This window comes from Podarcis cretensis, assembly GCF_951804945.1.
Source record: "Podarcis cretensis genome assembly, chromosome: 5".
NCBI lineage: Eukaryota > Metazoa > Chordata > Lepidosauria > Squamata > Lacertidae > Podarcis > Podarcis cretensis.
This window is the reverse complement of record NC_137174.1, coordinates 48,900,517-48,916,373: the sequence shown is the minus strand read 5'-3', so window position 1 is coordinate 48,916,373 and position 15,857 is coordinate 48,900,517. Positions and strand designations below refer to the sequence as shown.

Here is a 15,857-nt window from a genome sequence, read left to right as displayed (position 1 = left end):
TCAGTGGGGTTGTTCCACAAGAAATCACCACACCTTTACAACAGCTGTGCTACTGACTCACAAATTTTGGGATTGTTTATATATATTGGGTCTACTAGACCCAACATTTTAAAGCAATGTGGACTAATCTGGGATTAGGGGCCTTGAAGCTTAAGCTTCATTAGTTTCATGGTAGATCTTCCCCTGCCTTCTGGGATGCTCGGGACCTGACAACTACCAGAGGATGCCAGGTGCTGACACTGGCCCTGTCTTCTTCTTCTTCTTCTTCTTCTTCTTCTTCTTCTTCTTCTTCTTCTTCTTCTTCTAGCACTTGTAGCCAAGTAAGATTGCCTTCCATAAACACGGTTTTAACAATGAATCTGTCAGTGACTGTGGGGGGCAATTCTGGATCCACACGTCCTTCCACAGTGGGGACATTGGTTTCCAGGCAGGAGTTGATCACGGTGTGGATTTGCCAAGCGTGCCTTCCTCTTAGCATGTTTCTCCCTTGCATCCTGAGTTCGAGCATCTTCAAAGTCCATGACACCTTTGGTAAAGGCTGTTCTCCAATTGGAGCGCTTGTAGACAAGTGTTTCCCAATTGTTGGTGTTTATACTACATTTTTAAAAATTTGCCTTGAGACAGTCTTTTAACCTCTTGTGCTGACCACCAGCATTACGCTTTCTATTTTTAAGTTCGGAATAGAGTACAGTGGTACATCTGGATACGCACACCTCTGGTTGTGTATCCTTCAGGATGCAAAGGCGTCAAACCCAGAAGTATTTTTCCAGGTTTTGCTGCGCGTACATGTGCAGAAGCGCTCTACCACACCACACGCATGTGCAGAAGTGGTCCCTTCAGTTGCAGAAACCTTGGGATCTGACCAGAGCTCCGGAACAGATCCCACCCACAACCAGAGGTACCACTGTAGTTGCTTTGGAAGACAATAATCAGGCATCTGCACAACATGATCAGTCCAACGAAGCTGATGTTGAAGAATCATTGTTTCAACGCTGGTGATCTTTGCTTCTTCCTGTACACTGGTATTAGTTCGAACTGGCTCTGTATACATGGAACAATAACATCAGAGGGACAAAACTTGGTTAAAGCCTTTCTCCATAACTCCATAGCTTGAAGATGCTCAAAGTACTGAAGCACCGCACATGTAAACTGAGCCAAGACAATTTTTAAAAAATAGGTCTGTGGTCATGAAAGCACAGTAAAGGCTAACTCTGCAGCAAGTGCAACATATCACACTAAAAACTGTTGAGCCTTATAATTTTATCTTCATGTGAAGTTGTATTAGTATTTAGGTTTGTTTTTTTTTTACTTTAGAACCAGTTCCTCAATGTAATTGCTACTCATGGCCACAAAGTGGCAGCCAAAGCACATATAGTGCTGGAAAAAGAACCTCTTAACTATGATGGTTGGAGGAACGATTGTTGGAAAAGAGACAGATCCCTCTCCATTATACGTAGAAGGGGGTGGCTGAGTTCTTCTTATCCTTGAAATCTTACCCATGAAATGGTACCTGAAAAGGAAAAAGGGATCAAAGCTGTATTCATAAACTACTGTAACTGTTTGAGGCTGTTTGCAAAGTGAACCTGTTTGTGGGAAATGTGAAATGTTACTTTATTTTTGGTGGAAGCCACTTTGGACATTAGAGGCCCCAATCCTCTCCCTACAAAAGCATCCCATGGACTTCTCATCAGTAAACTACATAGTGCTTGGCTATACACCCTTTCCTCGCCATGCATGCACACCAGAGAAGAGCAGCAGAAGCAGTCTCCCTTTGCCTCAGGCTCTGCCTCTTGACAGCCAGTAGGGATTGGGGCTACAGCTGGGGCAGGAGACCCTCATGGCAGTGGGCGGTGCCACAATGCAATATGGGTGGAGCAGCAAAGGTGACTCTTACAGTAACTCAGTATATGTTCTAATAATGCAAATCAGTGCAGCTCCTGTACAGCTGAAGAAGTGTTCCAGGTGAGCTTCTGTGAATCCTGCCTGGTTGATGTGTTTCAATGGACCAGCAAGCTGGAAACAACTTATCTCAGAATACCATATGTTGGAACAAACAGACTCACAGTCCGTGAAACTAACCTAATGATCTCAGCTCTGCGATTAAAGCTTCTCAGTCGTGAGTTCAAGAAAAACCTCAACGGTATAAACCAATGGCTTGTGTACCTAGGACTTTGGAGGTTGACAAGGAAAATGGCAAGGCAGTGATTGGGTGTCACCAAAACTCTGACCTCACTTGAATTCCAACCAGCTGCACTCAAGGTTGACTGCTGGAGTAATCAACTTGAGTAAGTGTGAATGGATAAGGATAATGTTTAGGCTTTGTCATTGAATAAAGAATTATTATTGATTATGTTGGTTTCTGCTTCCTTCACTGTGCAGCGAAAGTGCTTGTCACGAGACAGGTGTTTACATTCCACAGTCAATTGCTGTTGGAGTTTCTCACGGGAAAGGAGACTGGATGTGACGTACACTGGTTTCCTGTTTTTCACTGTTCTCACAGTTCTCTCCGTGCTTCAGAGGAGAGAGGATGCTTTCTCTGCTCCGGCAGAGGCAAGATGTTTTTCTGTAATCTACCAGCTTTGAAGTGTAAATAAAGTAATATAGAGTATGTGGCACGTACTCCTCATCATTCCGCTGTGCACGGGCTACTGCAATTTCAACAGATTATAGATTAGTCATTCTTTATTGTAATTGATAAGTGTAAATGTTTATTATATGCTGATGCTTAATTGAATATTGCTTTATTTGATAAGAGTTGTTTATTTTAAAGTTATTGTGACTTTTTATATTGGGTCAGATTGTTACTATTAATGTTTGATGTTTTATTATGTTTTTATAGGTGTTGGGAGCTGCCTAGAGTGGCTGGGACAACCCAGCCAGATGGGCAGAGTATTGATAATGGTGGTGGTGGTGATGATGATGATAATGATGAATTGGTGCATGTGTTTGGTTTTTTGCACTTGTCTCTACAAATCCTACTTAGCCCTAGAGAGACCACAGCATCATTCCTGCATTTCAGGGGGTTGGATTAGATGACACTTGGGTCACCTCCAACTCTAAAATACTATGATTCTATCATTCAGTATTCTTGGAATAAGGACAAAATAATAAGTGGCTAATATCAATTCAACCACAGAGCTGCCTGAGGCTGATGGGAGCTATAAACAAAACATCTGGAGGGCACCTTGTTGGGGGAGGCTGCTATAAAGCACCAGTCATAAATTTTAAAATCTCCATCCATTTAATTAAAAAATGCCTCGTGTGAAGAAGCAGAGATGAGTCAGGTATGAATGAACAGAATCTTAAGTAGGAAATGGTGCATAACTGAGTTATGCCCCCCCCCCCTCAATCCTGCTGTTTTCCCCACTTATTTGAAGAGTGAAGCTAAAAGACACTTCAGCCAATCTGCATTGAAGCCTGATGCCAAAATGGTGTAATAAATGTGCTGAAGCCATGCATGCAGCAGGGAGCTCTTCCTTTCCTCTTCCACTTGGGAAAAGGCCACAGCTCAGTGGCAGAGTCTCAAAAGAGCCCGGGTTAAATGCTGGTGTCTCCAGGCAGGAGTGATTCCTCTCTGAACCACTGGAGAGACGCTGCCTATCAGTGTAGATAATATTGACTAGATGGCCATCCATATCTAGGGTTGCCATATGTCCACAATTTCCTGGGCATATTGGAATAGTGCAGTCAGCAGCCGTGTCTGGCTGGAAATTGTTTAAAAAATGTCCGGGAAAATCCCATGTTGGCAATGTAATTTTTGCCGATTAGCCATAAAAATAGCTCAAAAGCGGCAAGTTGGGGGTTTGTTTGTTTGTTTGTTTGTTTGTTTGTTTGTTTGTTGCGATTTTCCCACAAAAGCTCAAGAACTTTTCTGTCCAGAATTTCCCTGTTTGGAATATGGCAACCCTAACTGCAGTTCCTTAAAGGTAAAGGACCCCTGACAGTTAAGTCCAGTCACGAACGACTCGGGTTGCGGCACTCATCTTGCCAGCGTTTGTCTGCAGACATTTTTTCTGGGTCATGTGGCCAGCATGACTAAGCTGCTTCTGGCGAAACCAGAGCAGCGTACGGAAACACCATTTACCTTCCCGCTGGAGCAGTACCTATTTATCTGCTTTTACTTTTTGGAGTGCTTTCGAACTGCTAGGTTGGCAGGAGCTGGGACCAAACAACTGGAGCTCACCCCATCGGCAGCCCACGAGGCTCAGTGGTTTAGACCACAGCGCCACCCACAGTTCCTTACATCATCTCAAATGCCACTGCAGAGAATTCTCCAACTTTTTTTCTGAGAAAGTGGACTCTGAGAAAGTCTGAGAAACTCTGAGAAAGTCCTGTCATTTATGTGGAGGCTTCCCACAAAACCCCAAATTACAGTTGTGGGCAGCAATCGCCTGGTCTCTCCCTTTTGTGCCTGCTCCCTTAGCTACTGCTTCGGGGAGGCTTGTGAAGGGGTGTAATATATAACTAAATTTAGGGGAAGTCAGGGTGGGACTTTTAAATTTCATTAAAGCAACCCCTGCCATACATTGTCTGTGTAATTTGAGCACTGATTTCACAATGCTTCCTATAATGTACAACTTGATTCATTATATTTTCTGCTAGTGATTTGATTGAGAGGCCAGTCATATTCAGGATTTAAAAACTGACTTTTGCTTTTTTGGGGACTCTAAAGTGGTTGTGAATGGACTTCTATAAAATTATTGGAGGGCAAAACATGCTTGTTCTGAGCTCCTGAGCTGGACTATATAGTCATGTTCTGACACGATTGCTGAACTTCCTAGAGGACTTCTATGAGGGGCACAGAAGTGTAAATATTCCATCCCAGAGAATAGTGTTATCTGTGGGCAATTGTATGGAAAGACATCATTTTTGAAGCCTGTGGTTTGAGTGAATTGGAAATAAAAGCTTACCCCTGAGAAGATACAAACTTCTCTGCATGGCTACAAATTGGGTCAAATAACCATAGCATGATTGTGTGAGAGAAGTTTATTTCCACCTGAACTGAGGACCCATCCATAGCATATTTACAGAAGTCTATCTGCTCTTCAGGAGCGCAGGGCTTCTCAGCTGGAAGTCACTTCAGCCTGCTAGGATTGTGATAAATATCATGGCAAGAAGGTAAACTCTGATGCCCCCAGACAAAGCCACCGAGGAATGGTGGTATGATTAAGAACAAAGAAGATGTCTGTGAGAAACTAGGAAACGATAATTCAGAGGAAGCTCAGGCATATGTGGCAAATCTTATACAGACGTGCCAAGTACAATGGATGAACTGCAGGTCTGTCTGTGGAGCAAGCAAAGGGGAATTGAGAACAATATTGTTTTGTTACAGTGTTGGCTGCAGGTTTGGGAGAAACTTTGGGAAGATGTGGGCCCACTTCCCTTTTCTCATTCATTTCCCTCCCTTCCTGTAGACCAGGAGTGAGGAACATAAGGCTCAGGTTCAAATATGGCATCCTAAGCCTCTCTATTCAGCCCCTGAGACTCTCCCAAGACCTCACCTATCACTAGCCTTGCTTAGATGCTTTGGCCTGGCTGGAATGTGTGGCAAAGCCTCTTGCTTGTTTGCATGGCAGATGAGAGGTGGGCTTGGCCCCTTGTAGCAAATGTGCAGATTTAATTATGCTTTTCATTGGCCAGCTTCAGGGACATTAGCTGGGCCCTTAGAAGACTCGGTTCACAGACCCATAAAACAATTTTTTAATGTTTTAAATAGTGGTTATTAGCTGCTTCTACTGATAATTTCATTTTTTTATCCTTTTTTGTAAACTCCTTTGAGGGACCCTCCCTTGCAATCAAGTGGTGTGTAAATTTTATGAAATTTAAAAAAAAAGCACATTTTTTCATATGCTAATTTATATGCCTAGATGCAAATTGAGGTCAAATTCCAGAGGTGTTTTTTTTTAAGGGGGGGTAAGGGCAGGAGATCCAGGACAAAGTGCAAAAATAATAATAACTTGGGGCTCAGATCCTCCTGATAATGCCCCTTGTAATGTGAGCAGGAATTAAAGTCATTTAGAAATGTCTGCATAGGGGGAATCAGTTCTGGGTGACCCAAGCAAGGAAAAGGAGGTAAGAAGATCTGGCTAGTTTCAGTTTTTGTATATATATACAGGTGATTCTCAACTTATGCTGGAGTTATGTTCCATGAATGGTGTGTAAAGTCAAAATCGCACATTAGGTTTAATGCCCCCCTTTTAATACTACTAATAATAAAATTGCCAGGTGTGTAAAGCTGAACGTGCACAAGTTAAATGCACGTGTTGTAAGTTACCTCTAGTTTGGAGCAGTGTACTGCGAAGTAATGGTTGGCCCACTGAATACAGTGTATGTGATTCATTTGTAATCTTGCACCTACTACACCCCCTGGCTAGCTTGTTAAAGTTATTGACGAAAGCAAGTGGAAGGAGTGCTGGGCGATCTCATTGTCACATATAGACTCCTTCCTTTTTCCAATAGACAGTCCAACTCATAGCTTTGAGGTTATTCATTCCTCTTCATCTGTAGGATGCAATACATTGTCTCTAGCAGGAAGGTTGAATTCTGTGTAGTTTCTCATACCTGACATCCATAGTTTTCTTGCAATCGGCTGGCGACAGGGAAGAAAAGCCCACAACCCTTCAGCTTCCCAAGAACCGTTTGGTTAAACTGCTTTTATACCATTTTATATAATATCTTTATATAAAATAAAGTCATGTTAGGGTTTCTTGGAAACACTATTTCTGGTGAAAAACTGGATACAGAAAGAGTGTTTCAGATTATGTCAGTTATGCCAAATCAACTCTGGTGATCAATGGGGTGACAGATGTCGCAGCCAGATCACCCTCACATCCATCTGGCACTTATCATGGATCCACGGGCTAATTTTCTCTGTACCACCCTATGTCCCAAATGCATCATTGAGCCTAGAGGCCAATCTCTCCTTTGTAGAAATACAGATCTGGTGCAGGACATTCAACTTCAAATCCCCCCGGTCTAATATCCCTAGTGCAACAAGACTGTCATAAGAGTGCCTGGTCTAAAATTGTCTATCAAAATCTACACTCTTGTGATTTATCCCCACAACAGCTACTCACCATGGGTTACAGCAAAGCAAACAGTCTAATTTGCCAACGCCTAAATGATATCGAGTGTCAGACCAACTTGGCCACCATAAGGAAATTTTGCCCATGGTATGATCATTTTCCATCCTCCCACTTTGACTCTCTGCCACCCTATCTGTATAATCTAGCAATTCCAAAATATAGACATGCCTTCACCCTCGCAAGACTGAATGTTGGCTGTACTTGAGGGTTGATTCCAACAGATTCCTTATGAAAAATGCTTATGTCCCTGTGGAGATGGCGGCACCAAATCAGTGGCTCATGCCCTCCTCGCGTGCACTCTCTACAAAGACCTGAGGAACGAGATTATCACGCCTCTTTTATTGACCATTCTGGGTCGCCCAACCACTGCCATAGTGTTGTTTCTCCTGGCAGATCAAGAGGAGCAGATGACTGCAAAGGTTGCAAGGTTTCTAGCTGGGGCAATCAGAATAAGGTCCGCTATTTGACTGCTGATTCAGAACCTTAAACTGTGTTTTATATAAGTGACTTTTTCTTTTATTCTGTGTATATCGCAATGTTTTTTTGTTGCTATGGCCGATGGCTGACGCAAATAAAGTTTCATTCATTCATGTCTATTATGCCGTCAATGGACTGGATGCTTGCATTTGTAGCGAGGATGGCTTTTCAACAATCACATTCATTTTTTTCCTTTCAGAGAGAGAAAGGCAGCAAACCGTTTTAGTCCGGTCCATAAGAAGTTGTATTGAATTCAGTGGGCTTACTTCCAGGTAAGGGAGGCAAGAACTGCAGCCTTAAAATGCTACTCAGGAGTCTTTCGAGATCTATGTTTCAAAACAAACCATCAACACCCACCACTTGAGACAATTCAAGTGCCTGCATGTTCATTCTCCCTGCTCCAAGAGCTTTGCCCATTGATCTTTTCAATGGATGTAGCAACCACTCCAGCCATTGGGCAATTAATTCTCAGTCATAATGTCCAGTTACAAAAAAATGGACTATCCTTCTTTTGGTATTTATCTCAATAAAGCACTGTAATCAACTGACTCATTAATGCAGAAAATATTTTAATTTTGAGGCCTCTGCTCGGAAAAATGCTCGTTGCATCTAAATTCCCTTTTCAGCAGCTGCCACTTCAGATGTCCCTGTGGCATCATGGTTGTGTTTACTTAATGTGTTTCTTTGGGCAGCTGTCATGCAAGGCTGATGAACATCCTGTTTCTGCAAAAGGTAGCTTCATATGGCAAATTATAGTAAGCCGGGGAGGGAGGAGGGAGGTTGGCTTGTTCCAAACTCAGGCAGGAATCAAATGGCTCAGGGAGAAGTGGCTCAGAACATGGAGGAAATAAATAGGGCTTTCTGGGGTTTTTCCCCCCAATTGGAAGTGTGAAAAAGTGTATACTTTCATAAAGCATCAAAAACTCTTCTACTAGATCCACTTCTCATTTAGAATATGAAAGCCCATATTTGAAGCCCCAATCAATGGACACATGAAGCTTAATGGCAGAGGCTTCAATTGCCCAGGCCCCACAATAGCCTTGAGGAGTTTAATTCGCTTTCAAGGTGGCCATCATCACGAATCAGAGTTATCAAATTACTTGTCACTCCGGAGGACAATAGGCTCTTGATTCAGGTGGGATGAAATGTGGAGCAAGGTCAGCATCTGCCAGGCTAGGGGGCAGAGAAGGCATCTTTGTGTTGTATGCTGGCACTTTCCCTGCACAGTATGTTTCACTGACCTTTCTACTGAATGGTTTGTTCATTTTAAAAGAAATTACATCCCGCTTTACTAAGCCAATTGAAGCAACTTACATCAACGTAGCAGACAGATTTTTTAAATGCTAGGGCATTATTTTGTTAAGAAAATGAAAATAGCAAGGACAATATGTTTCCAGAGACCCAACGCCTGACATTATTAAAGTGGGCTGGGGAGGTTTATTGATTTCAGGGGTCCTTGAGTGTGTTTGGAGGAAGAGAATCTCCTGAGGGTGTCCCAAACAAAAGAAGCCAATCTCAGCTTGTTCCTGTATCTCCGCTTTGTCCAAATTGTCCAAATTATCTCCACTTCTCTTGAAGTGGTAGAAATAGAGGGTACAGCCCAGCCTCCCTCTTCATATCTAAATGCCAAGTCACCTCAGTTTGGAGTTGTACAGATGTAAGGAAAAGGCCTGTACAAGAGCCAGAAGGTCTCACATTTTGTCAAAGCAGGTCAATCTAGAAGCAGTTTCACAAGTTATGCTTAACAGTGGGAGGAAGAGGAGAGTCATTGTTCATTTGACTTTTCCTGGTGCAGAATTAAAAAAAAAACTGCCCTGGCAACAATGAACATTTTATTTGATTTCATTTTAAAACAAACATATCCCTCTGTCTCATGCATTAGCATTATGATGTTTCCAACTTTTTCAGACGAAAACATTGGATCAAAAAAGAAGGGGAAATATCCCGGCCTAGGTTTGTTTTTCGCATGTAACAATGAGAAAATGATCATCAGGTAATGTGAACTGAATTCTCAAGTTTGGGAAATGGGACATGGATGGGAAATGGAGGGGCACTGTGGCTTAGGGTGGCACCATTGGGAAGGATCCTCCCTCCCCCAAAAAACAGATACCAGCCTCAGAAAGCTCATTTTCCTGAGAAACATGGCAGGGGACAAAAGGGTTAACTTTTCTCCTCCAGGCCTGCTTTGTTCTCATTAATTATCTCCACCCCACCCACTGATGCAATGCTTGCCTATAGTACACATTCTTATATGTTTAATATTATCTGCCTGTTATCTGCATATACACTTCATGTTTCTTAAAACAGCCACCACATAGCGAGATACTTACAACAATGCTTACAACTGTATAAAGATACGTATGTTTTGAGATCATTATAAAATTATACTGCAGATATACAGCATGAAGAGAAAGCTTTTGAACTCAGGTCTGACCTATGGGCTTTCTGGAGGCAACTGGTTGGCTGTGGTGAGCAGGGGCGTAGGAAGGGGGTGCGGGGTGTGTGGTTTGCCCCAGGTGTCTTCCTTCAGGGGGAACGCACACTGTGGGGGGTGGCACTTACTGCGGGGCCTGGCCTGCAGTGCGCCCAAGCCACGTGTCTCTCCTGGGAGTGACACGGTGGCTCAGGGCCCCGCGCTGCTCAAAATGGCAGTGTGGGGCTTGCATTCACCAGGCGGACTCCGTGGGCAGCTCTCTGCGGCACCCCCCCTGGGCGGATTGCCATGGCACCCCCGTGGACAGATCGCCCAACCCCCATTGGTGGATCACCTCACCCCATGAGCAGAACGCCCCGTCCCTGCTGCTCCAGGTGCCAGAGCAGCTATCTACGCCCCTGGCGGTGAGAACAGGATGCTGGACTGCATAAGCCATTGGCCTGATCCAGCAGGAAGAAGAAGAGAAGAGGATTTTGGATTTGATATCCCGCTTTATCACTACCCAAAGGAGTCTCAAAGCAGCTAACATTCTCCTTTCCCTTCCTCCCCTACAACAAACACTCTGTGAGGTGAGTGGGGCTGAAATACTTCAGAGAAGTGTGACTAGCCCAAGGTCACCCAGCAGCTGCATGTGGAGGAGCGGAGACGTGAACCCGGTTCACCAGATTACGAGCCCACCGCTCTTAACCACTACACCACACTGGCTCTCACACAGGCTCTTCTTATGTTCTTCTCCACTTCTCCCTCACTGCAGTGTTTCTCTTTGACCTCCTCTCACTGCTTAATAAAACTCACACAACTCTTTCTCCATTCCTTTCCTACCCTACTCCAATTCTAGCCAGTGGTGTGTGGTATCAGACTAAGGACCTGCTTGACCAGGGTTCAAATCCCCACTCAGCCACAAAGCTCACTGGGTGACCCTGATCCAGCCACTGCCTCTCAGCCTAATGTACTTCACAGGGTTGCTGTGGGGATTAAATGATGAGAACCCCGTACACTGCCTTGAGGAAAAGTGGGATGCATATGCAATAAAGAAATAAATAAGGAATCCACCATTTGCAAAGCAGCAACAGTACTTGAAAGCAAGCTATATTGCGATAGGAAAGAAATTGTGTGCTGTTTGCCTTCATTCATATAATTAATTCTGGCTACAAGTTTTAGGTGCCATCATTTGGGTTTCATTAAACTTAGCATCCAATACCCCTTGCACATGCTCACATGTTAATTACAGTACAAAGAGAAACTTTCGACATTTATCATGAAAGAGGCCACAGTAGCCGGGAAAAGCCCATATTTACAGCACCACGCTTGCCACAATGCAATTGGTGGCTGGTCCTATTTTTTTCCTCGGCCAGGCGAACATTTTCTTCAGCTCCCCCCTGAAGCTGTCGTGCAGCCAGGCATAAAGGAATGCATTTGTGCAGGCAGACATCATAGCAAACCAGTGGCAAAGCAGCTGGATGAGATTGAAATACTTCTTGTCTATCAGCTTGATATCGATGTCCTTGATCACATTAAAGATGTGCAAAGGCAGCCAGCAAACCCCGAAAGCAACCACCACCAGGACCAGCAGGCGAAAGGTCTTCCTCCTCCGGGCTCGGTCGCACTCCGCTTGGTTCTGGGTGACGTTGCCAGGGACAACTCTGTTTTTCAGCTTGACAGATATCCTCAGGTAGGAGACAGAGATGACTGCCAAGGGCAGGACGTAGGTGAAAATGAGGGTGTTGTAGGCATAAGCTAAGCGATCTCTCTTCCTGTCAAACCAAAATTCTTCGCAGATGGAGAAGTCCAGCTCTGGAAACTCGGCATAGTACGTGCGCAGCAGGGCTGGGGCAGCCAGCATGCAGCTCAGCAGCCAAATGCCAGCCAGGATATAGGTGCAGATTGGTATCGTGAGCCTCCTGCGGAGGGGATACACCATGGTGTAGTATCTGTCCACAGCAATGACAGTCAGGGTGAAGACAGACACAAACACCGTGACCGGCTGCATCAGGAACACAAAGTAGCACATGAAGTGCCCATAGACCCAGCCTCGAGGCTCAAAGGCATACGCCAGGGTCAGGGGGACGCAGGTGGCACACATGAGCATGTCCGAAAAGGCCAGGTTGCCTACCAGGAAGTTGGTGACATTGTGCATCTTTTTGGTCTTGCAGATAACGTAGATGAGGAGGTAATTCCCAATGATGCCCACAAAAACCACAAGGGAGTAGCAAGGGATGATAAGCGGCTTGAAGAACTGAACCAGCTGGAGCCCCAGGAAGAGATTGCTGGTGTTGCTGTGGGTTGCTGAAAGAAAGCTCTGGGAAGTCAGATTCTCCAGATTCATTGTCTTTTTCCTTTGCAGTTTTGGGTTGACTAGAGCACAAACATACACGCACTCACACTCATTCACTTTGGGTCGGCTTGAATGAATAATAGAGTTGCCCCCATAGGGAATATATGCTCATCTGCAAAAGAAAAGAAAAAGCCTTGACAGCTGGGTGTGTTTTCTTTTTCTCCCAAGTGCAATTCGATTACTGATGTTCTCTCTTTCATTGCACGTTAACCCAGTAACTTCACAAGCATGCAGTTTAATAGGTAAAAAAATGAGGGTACTTACAGCTGTTGTCTCCAGAAGTCATTTGATTTTCTCGTACATGTCAGTTTGCAACTACTGCTTCCGATTTATCTCCCCCGCGAATCCATGGCCAGCAGAAAGTGTGTGCATGTGCGTGTGTATGAGAGAGAGAGAGAGAGAGAGAGAGAGAGAGAGAGAGCGCAAGTGAGCTGTGTGATATATCATAAAGCTAGAGAGCAATGCTTTTAGCAGCTTTCAGTACTTACTCATCACACATTTCTGCAGGGTATATCCCCATTGGCCAGCCACAGCATTACGTTGTTCCTTATGTGCCATCATTCAATCAGTTATAGTTTGTGAAGTCCAAGTTTTTCTACTCATCCTCTGGTGCATTATCATTTTACAAAAAATAAATAGACCTGCTGACTTTAAATGAGTGGAAATAATACTAAAAGGCTGAAGAGCTATCCATGCTGCTACCACTAGAGGGACTCAGCTACATGAAAGTTGGGAAATCTGGTCTGCGGCTCATGAATATTGAAGAATATTTAATTATGAGTGAGTGTCAGTTTCTCTCATTACTAGGCGTTCTGTAAAACCAGAATTCTAACCTCTGGGTTGTTTTCATATATTCAGCCCAGCTGTAGTGCAAAAGAAAATAAGCAAAGTATATTTTGAATCTGATGGATTGTCAATTCTCAAAGTGGGATGATATTTTTGTTTTCAAAAGATGTTCGGTTGCATCGTGCTAGGGAGTCTAGTAGTTCATTTATTCCTTATTTAGTATTTCAGCATTAAGGGCTTGTCCACCCTTCCTTTAACTCCATGCTTTCCGGGCATGACCCATGCTTAAAGTTCAGTGTCTCAGCACTTTTTTGTTGTTCTGGAGCATTCCCCATGAAAAACCCACTCTCTGCTGCTGATCTGGAGGAAACAGTAACTTGTGGAAAACTTGAATTGCAGTTTATTGTGCTTCAGCTTTAAAGAGAGGAGTTTTCATGTGGAAAGCTCTAGGGCAGGGGGGAAGAGAGCTCGGACACAGAGCTGCAAAGCACAGGTCAGTGCCTGGAAAGCATGAGGCAAAACTTAACTGTGGATTAGTTTGACTTTTGTATTCACGCTATTACTCTTTCTGCCTGTTATCCATTGCTATCATTCATTTGTCTGAAAATGATCCCCGTAAAAGACTTCCAGATCAAATGATCCCAGTAGAATACTTTGCCCCCTCCCCTCTAGAACAAAGTATTCTGTAGAACAGAATACTTCCCCTCCTCTGTAGAACAAAGGGGAAAATGTGTTTTAATGTTTGATTGTTTTTACCAAGTGATAAACCATGGCCGTGATGTCTTTCTTAAATCTCACAGATATTATAATTATCAAAGTAAGTCCTCCCATTTTCTCCCACCTCTTCTTGTTTCGTATTTGGTATCTCAGGGCATGAATGAATCAAGATCAACACTAGACGCCACCGTATCAGCACAACATTGGACGGATTACTACGCTGAACTTTTTGGAAAACAGACAGGGCAATCACCCGATGCCGAGGTGATCAATGATCAGTCAAATTTTCCAGAGTGGCAAGGGGTGACCCCTGCAGGGATAAAATCTCTGATAGAGAGCTTAAAACTAAATAAAGTGCAAGGTGAAGACATGATGCCACCAGAGCTAATTTATGACACATATGGACTGGTGGCAACCCATCTTGGCTAAGCTCTACACCTACATAAATAATACAGCTCAAATGACAGCTGGTTGGAAATTGAACATCATTGTGCCAATCTACAAAAAAGGAAATAAAACCCTCCCCCAAAACTACCCCCCCCCCCATTAGCCTGCTGGATATTCCCTCCAAACTCTATGCTCGTCATCTGCTCACCAAAGTACTTAGATGGCCATGCCATTATTTGCTTTACAAAATAGAAAAAAACAAGAACCAGTAATTTGATTTATTGTAGTTCAGAGTTCACCTTATGATCCCATGCCCATGGACACAATAATAAGCAGCTCAGATCACAAAGGAAGTTGCCTTTTAGTCTTTGTCTACCAAAGTTAATGGAGTGAGGTTGTAAACAAAGCTCTCCTGAAATGAAAGTAAAGTCTGGAGGCTGGAATGCAGGCTGTGGAGATAGAGAAACCTTTGCTTATACGTCTGCCTGGATTATTTCATATTTTCTAAAATGCTGAGCCTGTGCTGGGCAGCACAAGACACTGTATGGATATTTTGGCTCTAACATTTGATATATTCTGCTTTATTTTAAAGAGTTCTGCCAGTCAGAGCCATCTTTCCCATTGGGTTTACTGGCGCGTTGCACCAGGGTGCCATCCTCTCAGGGGCGCCCCAGCGAGTTGGGGAGCTGCGTGGTTTTGCCGGCGGCCTCCCCTTTCCCTCCTGCACTCCTGCAAGCTGCACCCTGTCAACCATATGACTGGCGGATGTTCAGCAACCTTCCCAAGCCCCCGCGGGAGGAGAGCGATTCCTGCAGAGGCTTGGGAAAAGATCGCCAACTCTGGGAAACGGGGGGTGGGGCGCTGGAGGGATCTTTGCACCACAGCATCAGATATGTTTAAGATGGCGCTGCTCCAGTAAAAGTTTGGATAACATTTTTATGGATAGTACATTTATTTCAAAAGAAGTCCGTTCTTATTTTTCCAGTCGCTTCAAACTGAGCAATATTAATATCTGCAACACCCACATCCTCCCTTACCTCTATGTATTTTTCCAGGCTGACATTTACAGTGAATTGAGCAAACTGAAAACTAAACAAGCAAACATCACAAACTTTGCCTGTCCATGTGCAGGACACAAGTGGAGGAAGACTTATGAAGAATCCAGCTGAATACTTGTATGAATTATGGAGTTTTTTCAGAGTGGCTTATGGCCTTTTAAACATGATGCAGTAGGTCCAGTGGTGGCCTGCTAGGAGAGGTTTTTGCTGTGAGGCATTTTGAGGGTAAAATTGCTTGTAGCCAATTATGGTAGGCCAGTCCATGAAGCTGCCCAGAGCATTGGCTGGTTGTATATTACTGAATTATCTTTGTTTATGAGGCCCACATATGTGGGCAAGGTGCTTTATCAGGTTCATGGAACCACATGTTCACTGGATCTTTGCCTTTCACGACTTATAGCCTCTAGTAGGGAGAAAATGAATAGGTCCAGAAGTCCTTTTAGAAAAAGGTGAAAGATTTATACGATCTGAAGAGAAACCAGAGGACTTCCAGGTTAGCGTCATCGGCTAATGGCGGATTCCCTCCGAGCTCTGGAGGGAATCGGCTCTGCAGGATCGGGTCCAGCCGCGGCGACGAC

At 44.0% G+C, this 15,857-nt stretch overlaps 1 protein-coding gene across 2 annotated transcripts; it reads right to left on the bottom strand.

Annotated features, from left to right (window-relative positions):
* Positions 1 to 10,277: 10,277 nt before the first annotated feature.
* LOC307216376 (prolactin-releasing peptide receptor-like) lies at positions 10,278 to 13,110 on the bottom strand. 2 transcript variants are annotated; one of them, XM_079976550.1, is made up of 2 exons: positions 12,596 to 13,110; positions 10,278 to 12,443 (listed from the first exon to the last, which is right to left on the bottom strand). In XM_079976550.1, the coding sequence occupies exon 2, from the start codon at positions 12,320 to 12,322 to the stop codon at positions 11,291 to 11,293; it is 1,032 nt and encodes a 343-aa protein (XP_079832676.1). In that variant the 5' UTR covers positions 12,323 to 12,443; positions 12,596 to 13,110; the 3' UTR covers positions 10,278 to 11,290. The 2 variants fall into 2 exon arrangements, with proteins under 2 accessions (XP_079832676.1, XP_079832677.1); XM_079976551.1 differs by having other exon boundaries at positions 10,278 to 12,282.
* Positions 13,111 to 15,857: the final 2,747 nt, after the last annotated feature.

Excerpts from the sequence above, each read along its gene's own strand:
- LOC307216376 (XM_079976550.1), bottom strand. The coding sequence starts at position 12,322 with ATGAATCTGGAGAATCTGACTTCCCAGAGCTTTCTTTCAGCAACCCAC.